Raw genomic sequence first — 8128 nt, forward strand, 5'->3', positions numbered from 1 at the left:
CAAAGTGGTGTAATACACTATGCAGGAACGGGAAGCACTTCAACAGTTGGTGTTTTTGAGTTACCATGTGACAATGAAACTGAAGAACATGGCTCTCAAATACATTTGCAGACCTCAAACAATGTGGTGATTCCACTTAATGATGTTATCATCAATGAAACAATTTACAGTGCACTTGAGGAAATGTTTGACCCACTATCTGAGGATGGGAACAATGGTATAGACTTGTTTATAAGTGTGTGTAATTTCCTTCTAATTCAAATGTCCAGACAATGACTCTTTCATGTTTGCGTTTAAAAAAAAAGGTCAGAAGACATGATAGCCATTCAGTAACTTCATTGTTATAAAACCTCAGTTACACTTACCCTTAAATCAGTAGCTATATAGGCAAGCTTTTCAAACATTACTCTGAACATTTAAGTTTTGATTACTTGTTATCTAAGATATTGCAATATCTTTAACTGTTCGTGCTAACTGTTGCATTTATGTCATTTTCATTCATCATATCATTTGCATATGTTTTTTACATCACAGATTGTGCTTACATTAAAGCATATAAAAGCCTATCAAAACTTTTGAGGTAAAGATACATAAAGCATTAACTCATGCTAATGTAAAAAATGACACAAAACACTAAAACTAAATCCATTTGTAAACAACATCCTGTACTCCACAGAAGAAATTAGTTATACAGATTTAGAACGATGTTAGGCTGGGTAAACAACAACTTTTGTGTGTATTCTTCAAATACACTTTATTATTCAGCAGGGTGCCTATTCCATGCCAAAACCATATGTGTTGGCAAAGGCAAAGTTCATGGAACTTTTAAATTCATTGTATGTTTTGTGCAAAGGCAATTTGAGACAATTAATGCAGGTGTTTGCCATAGGAAACCTTGAAACCACTGCAGACTGAGATCTCTCTACGTGGAGGAATTCAATTGTAGGCTGTGGAGTGAAGCCCATTGGTGGTATACAAGTGGCACCAGTTGCGAAAGCCAAAATCTTATCCAATTTGGCTGGTCCATCCTCATCTGCAATAAAAGTATATATCTTCTGTAACAAAAGTCTAACAGGTCAGTTTGTGTATTAGCCACAGTAAAAGTGTCCAACAAATATCACAATCTTTTTGGACACTGAATGTTACAATATTTGGCCACATTGAAGCAGTTTTGGAAAAGGTGGAACTAAACGTTTAACCCCGTAATCTCTTATGTTCAATTGTTCATTATCTCAAAATGAACCCTTCCTTAGAGAAAGATGTGATAATGACTATGATAATGGATTTATTTTGAGATAACCAGCTGAATGTACATTATCTGTTACCTTTTAGACATTGCTTTGGAATAATTGTAAAGAAATATTTGAAACAAAATTGCCTTTCCAATAATTTACTCACAAGTGAAATTGCGGTATAATAGATGGATAATTTACAGCCAGTCAGTTGTCACTTTTTTCGCTGCAACCAAAGACCAACTCAGAATATTTACTCACTTTACCCATACCTCTTGAATGTTACTTCTCACAGAAAAACTTTTAAATGTCAAATCTTAAAAAAATGTTTTCACTTTTCTACATTGATCAATACAAATACACTGCTAGCATAACATATGCCAACTAAAGATCAAATGAGCATGCCTGATGTGCAAAGCTCACTTCTAGAACTGACGTACGTAACGTCCAAATTTGCATACTGCCCGCCCTAAATATTATTTGAAATAGAATAAGTACATAACAAATCACAGTATGCTGAAATGAGTATTCTCAAAGTACCAAGATGGTATACTGTGTGAAAATTCAGAGTCTGGAACGTCGACTCTCAAACGGCTAATATTACCCGCAATGCACCGTAAGAGGGTGGAGTTAAGTGATGTAGAGCAAATTAACTTTGAGATGTTCAGGAGAATTTATAAATGTAAGTATATTGTAAATTTTACATACGAAATAATGAATGAATTAATTCTTAAATTTGAAGAAAAGACAATCACAGTCTATGGCTCTAGAAAACAATTACCTCTTGCATTAGCATTTCCCAGTGCATGCAGATTGTTTTGCTACACACTAAATTATATACTTTTTCATAACAAAAACACTACATACATTTTGTGCATAGTATAAGTAGGCAGATTGGGAACCAGCACTAGACTATAATTTGGGTGAACTGTATCTTTAATGAGTTTAACTCACCTTCTATGTCCTGAAGATAATCTCGCCAAAAGGGAACAACTACCTCTTCTTGCACCCTGTTGTTGCTTCCTTTTTGTGACAGACGAAACTCAAAAAGCTCTTCAATTATGTCTGCAGAGAGAGGAGTCGGTTGATGACACAGAATGGGTAAAAAGCTGTCTGGGTGACGCTGAATTGCATCCAAAACTCCCAGCGTCTTCATTCCATCTCTGAATCTAGAAAGGGAAAGTAGACAGAGAAAAAAAGTCACTATGCTAATAATCTTATTATTAAACCCTCTTGAACAAGATTAGGAATGGAATATTGTAAATTATAAAACTAATAGCGTTGGTGCTTGATGCCTCAATTTTATTTACAATCAGTGCAATGCCCACCTTTTCCTTGATGTGTTTTTTTTTAAAAGATGATCATAATATCACCTTGTATAATTATTATGCAATTACTTTAGTGAAGACTGATTCACCTTTTTTCAGTCTCTGTAAAGTCTTGATCAAACCATACTTGATACAGATTGATAAATACCATACCGTGGGAATGATCCGGCCTTCCGCACGTCCAACGTTATTTTCGTACTCAGGAGGGTCCGGGGTCGTACAACGCTACAACAGAACAGTCAGCTAAGAAGGAAATCCTTCTCCATACTGTTTCGATGTTGTTCTTTGTTGTCTTGCCGTTTGCTGGGATTGTTTGCAATGGCGAATGACTTCCTCTATCATTAATTTGCAGTGGGTTTGTGAATGACGCGACTCAGCGCTGCTCTCTGACAGTCTGACGTCTGCGCTTTATCAGTGATGAGTATGCGGATGTATTTGTGCGCGAGACGGACACGGACAGTCAAATATACCTGTGGCTTTTAAGGGATTCTTCACCCGAAAATGAACATTCTGTCACCATTTACTCACCTTCAAGTTGTTACAAATCTGAATAAATTTCTTTGTTCCGATTAACACAGAGAAAAATATTTGGAAGAAATGCATATAACCAGACATATTTTGCCCCCCATTGACTACTATAGTAGGATAAATTACTTTTTTTGATTCATTTTGGACAATTACTGCGTTCATCAGAACAAAGACATTTATAAAGATTTGAAACAACCTGAAGGTGAGTAAATGAAGACAGAATTTTCCTTTTTGGGTGCAGTATCCCTTTAAGGCCAACCAAATTATCAAACGAAAATATGTGCACACCAGAAATTCCATGTCATTTAGGCTGTAATCATAGGTTGCTCTCAATCGGGCCTGAGTGCAATCGACTTCATTTGACTTGATTTAAATCATCCTTGCATAAGTTAATATTATCTGCGAAACGAGTGAAACGCTGTATTGTACGTGCCAGGCCAGTGGATGACAATTTGTTTGCCGTTTTTAGTTAAAAACGGTCTTGTGTAAACAGCTTCTTAAAAAGTGCGTTACAGACATACTTGAGGTGTCACAAGTCAAATATGTGAAATAATGTGTATTTCAATCAAGCATGAAGAAAGCAGTCAAGAAATAAAAGATGATACTTCAAATTTAACAGTTAACATGGTACCTTTCAAATGCTCCATGCACCCTGTGGACAACCTGAAACATCAGGATTTCATCCACAAGAAGGTTGCGGTCTTCAATACTTTTCATAGGCCTAAGACATCCAGCGGTGGACAAATAGTCCATCAATGGCTCTGTAGACTCTAACAGCTCCTTCAAATTTGTGGCTTCTTGAATCTAAATATATATAGTGTACAATATTTTAATTTTAATAGTTGTGCTCAAAAGTTTGAGCACCCTAGATAATCAAACCATTTAAAGTTCTGACAAAGCTTAACATACCTTTTTGACCTTTTCATATAAATCCGAGTCTGCTAGGTCACTCAGTGTGGGTTTTGCTGACTCTGGGCCATCAACTAAACAAGAGAATAGCGTGGGTGACAGAAATCCTGGACCTGGACCGCCATGGACTAAACTTACAGCAATTGCCCGTCCCGCAATAAAATATCGGTTCTCTCTTAAAGCTGCATAAAAACACAAGCCAACAAAGAAATTCATAGATTTTAGAAAAAATTAATAGAAATTCATCCCACTCAAAGTAAATCCAGAAAAACAGCACATTATATCTGAGAGACAAAAATTACACAACACTAAAATTTGAAATATTTATTCAATAAATATTTAAATAAAATAGGAAAAAAATTACCAGAACTATCAAGAGCAAGATTCTGCGATTCGTTTTGGCCTTCAAACATTGAACTCTCTTTTAAGGATTCCATAAGGAGCCTTAAAAACTCCCTGCGCGGTCCCCCTAAGTCAACTGCTTCTTCATGCTTCACTGCGTCATCTGAGAACTTGACTGATATTGTGTAGGAAGGGTTGTAGTTGATCCTGGTAAAACCTCGAACAGCTCCATCAAGAACTGTTGAGCGATTTATGTTAAACCTACATTGGGAATGGTGGTTCATTTTTGAGGCCAGGTCCAAAAGAATATTCTTGATAGGAACTTCCACGTTTCTATCAGCACTATTAAAAAGAAGAAAACAAAACAAATGGTAACAATAAATGTTTAACCCCAATACACAAATGCACTAAATTGAGCAGGTATAGAAAAATGCAATGAAGTGCCTTGAATACACGGTATTAAATATAATAACATGAGGTGTAAGATATCTTGTGGCATGAATTTATAAATACTGTTGTGAAACGATCGTAACTGTGAAATTCTCAGTGCATTATATCAAATTTTTACATCACTACAACCCCATAATATCACATTCAACTATTTGATACGTTCATATACATACTGATGTGTTTCGATGCTGGCAAGTATTGCCTGGTTAAGCTCTTCATCATCAGATGAAAAGTCTGACAAGGAGGTCATGACTGACAGATAAGTGCCGTAATTATCATTCCTGGTGGTCCCAGTGGATCTTGTAGTTCCAAATGAAGTGGAAGGCATTGGTGAACTTGAAAAGGAAGTAGAAGGTGACTCTGATTGTGCAGGAACAGGTTCGGCAGCAGGCTCAGTGAAAGATGGGGGAGCCAATTCAGTGGTCATTTGGTGTGTTACTGGAGGTGTTATCTCAATAACAGACTCAGCACTGTCATCCTTATCATCTTCATCACAAGATTCTACCTGTCAAACAAATAAAGTAGATTAAGCATACCTAAACAGTACAGCATTTAACAAGAAATTTTTTGAAAACTTTTCATACCTCGATTTCTTTTGATGGCCTAAGGTACAAAGTCTTCGATTTGAACACTTTGTGGATGAGTTCTCCATTAAGCTTCTGGCCGTCACAAACCTTTGGGGCAACTAACTTGTTACCGCAAGCCATCAAGAAATCTAACCTACAAATAATCATACAAATCTGAATTTAAAAAAATCTGCAATCTAAAAAGAAAGTGTAATAAATATGTGTATGAATTCAGACGATATTCAGCTGATAAAAACATTATGGTGCCAAATCATGCGTCTTGTCTTGTATTGATTAATGTTAAATCATAAACGATCCTTGGAAATGATTTAGCCACTACACAGGCTAACCAAAATGTTTTCCAGAAATATTGTTAATTGAAGAGTTACACCGTGTCTACACCAGACGCCATGTGACACTACACATGGCTTGTTGTAATGGTATTTCCATGTGTCATCGCATCCAGTGTCAAGAAAATTTAAAATTATAATGGGTTCTAAAGTTCTATTGTCTTTTGTCGTGGAACATTGCATCGCGCCGCATGCGGTGTAGACACGGTGTCAATACCCATTGTATCAGTATATCTTATTGTCATATAGATTTTTTTGTAAATTATTGTCAATGTTGGATGTTTTCATTTAAGATATAAGTGTGTAAGAGCTCTGAAAATATTACAGTCATAATACCTCACATCTGCTGGCAAGCGATCCTTGAAAACCTCCTGTAATTTTGACATCGTGGTGTTGTAGTCCCAATCCTTTTGAAATTCAAAATTATTCAGGACATGTCCTTTCTGGTACAACATCCTTTTTGTGGACTGTTTGCAGGTGTTGTTCCATGTTGGTGAGGGCAACAAAATGACGTCCTTGTTAAAAGACTGATAAACATGGCTTCTGGTCCTGAAAAAAAAAGCAGCAATGCATTATTCCTAAATATATTAGCACTGTCACTCAACGGAGACGAGACACGAAGCAGCGCTGCGTTTCTCGTTATGTGTGCCACCCTCTGGGCCCTACCAAAGATATAAATACTAATTAGATGCGCCATTTCAATGAATGGGGACGAAGGCAACCCTTAATATTGCCGCTCTATTGAAGATAGTCCCATTATTGACTGACTATTTACTGGAGCGGAACTCTCGTGAGGCGATTGCCAGCCTTTTCGCATGCACAGTAACTTCGATGAAGCGAAAGAAATTGTTATGTTCAGCGCAATCAAAGCTTAACAAACACAAATTATGGAAAATTTCATGTCAGGTTTAATTGTTGATGAGACATATGCGGCTTAATTGTGATTTTTGCCAGCGATTTAAAAAGATCTGCCTTTCCCCATTCAAGTAACGTTAGATAGGACTGTGGACTTGCTATTAACTGCAGTGGCCATAGAAGTTGCAAACATGGTGCAGTCGCCGAATCTAATCGATTGATACAATCCCCTTTGAATTAAATTCAGCGATTCTAAAAGGAACTAATCCTTACGATCATTATTTCCTTTTATGAAATTGCTCCTCGCGCGTTTTATGCGCCAAATGTCTGCCAGGGGCATCATTATAACTTGTCAACGTTAACCAACCAGCTCCAAAAAGGTTAAACATATCAGAGGAAATCTGTTTTTTATATGTTAAAAATGTTAACTTACAACATTACCAACATCTTTACATTTGGTATATCTGTAGGCTACTTTCGAAATTTCCTTAAATACAAATCACATTAACCGAATTATGCCAGAAGCACCATACCTCTTCTTCATTTTTGATGTTCGCCAGGCTCCAAAACGGTGGCGTGTTTCATAGCGCGGTCCTTGGGCTGGACGAAAGACACTTTGTATTTCACCTTCCACGGTGTTGTTTGAGGGCACACTGACGTTAGACGTTTGTTGTGAATTTAAAGTCGAAGCTAGAGAAGGTAGCGCAGGGGATTGCAAAATGTTACTGAGTAAGTTAATTGCATCTGAAAGGTTCCTGTTCGCTGACATATCTGCACATCAACGCGCGCCAAACTAAACGGAAGTGCGGATGCAGCTTCCTTTTCCAGTGAAATATGCTCTCATCAACTACACTGAAATCTCTCATCAACTACACTGAAATCTCTCATCAACTACACTGAAATCTCTCATCAACTACACTGAAATCTCTCATCAACTATACCTGAAATATGTTGCCTCATAAGTGCACCTGTGTTTATAAGAGGCTTTTTAGCATACATATGCATACATTTCACTAGTGTTTGTAAAATATTACAGTAATACATATGTATGGGTTCACTAGTGTTTGTAAGAGTCATTTCAGTAATACGTGTGAATGAATTTCACTAAGTTCGATCGATGTTTTTATTTCACTAGTGTTTGTAAGAGGTATTTCAGTAATACGTGTGAATGAATTTCACTAAGTTCGATCGATGTTTTTATTTCACTAGTGTTTGTAAGAGTCATTTCAGTAATACGTGTGAATGAATTTCACTAAGTTCGATCGATGTTTTTATTTCACTAGTGTTTGTAAGAGTCATTTCAGTAATACGTGTGAATGAATTTCACTAAGTTTCGATCGATGTTTTTATTTCACTAGTGTTTGTAAGAGGTATTTCAGTAATACGTGTGAATGAATTTCACTAAGTTCGATCGATGTTTTTATTTCACTAGTGTTTGTAAGAGGTATTTCAGTAATAGGTATGAATGAATTTCACTAAGTTCGATCGATGTTTTTATTTCACTAGTGTTTGTAAGAGTCATTTCAGTAATACGTGTGAATGAATTTCACTAAGTTCGATCGATGTTT

The 8128-nt window shown here is 36.5% G+C and overlaps 1 protein-coding gene across 1 annotated transcript; it reads right to left on the minus strand.

Moving 5' to 3' along the window:
• Positions 1–773: 773 nt before the first annotated feature.
• Positions 774–7104, minus strand: LOC130420441 (G2/M phase-specific E3 ubiquitin-protein ligase-like). Its single transcript, XM_056747728.1, has 9 exons — positions 7094–7104; positions 6042–6254; positions 5374–5509; positions 4963–5294; positions 4362–4681; positions 3998–4179; positions 3720–3892; positions 2187–2401; positions 774–1033 (listed from the first exon to the last, which is right to left on the minus strand). The coding sequence occupies exons 1-9, from the start codon at positions 7102–7104 to the stop codon at positions 774–776; spliced, it is 1842 nt and encodes a 613-aa protein (XP_056603706.1).
• Positions 7105–8128: the final 1024 nt, after the last annotated feature.

The sequence above is a fragment of the Triplophysa dalaica genome, chromosome 5 (genome assembly GCF_015846415.1).
Source record: "Triplophysa dalaica isolate WHDGS20190420 chromosome 5, ASM1584641v1, whole genome shotgun sequence".
Taxonomy (NCBI): Eukaryota; Metazoa; Chordata; class Actinopteri; order Cypriniformes; family Nemacheilidae; genus Triplophysa; species Triplophysa dalaica.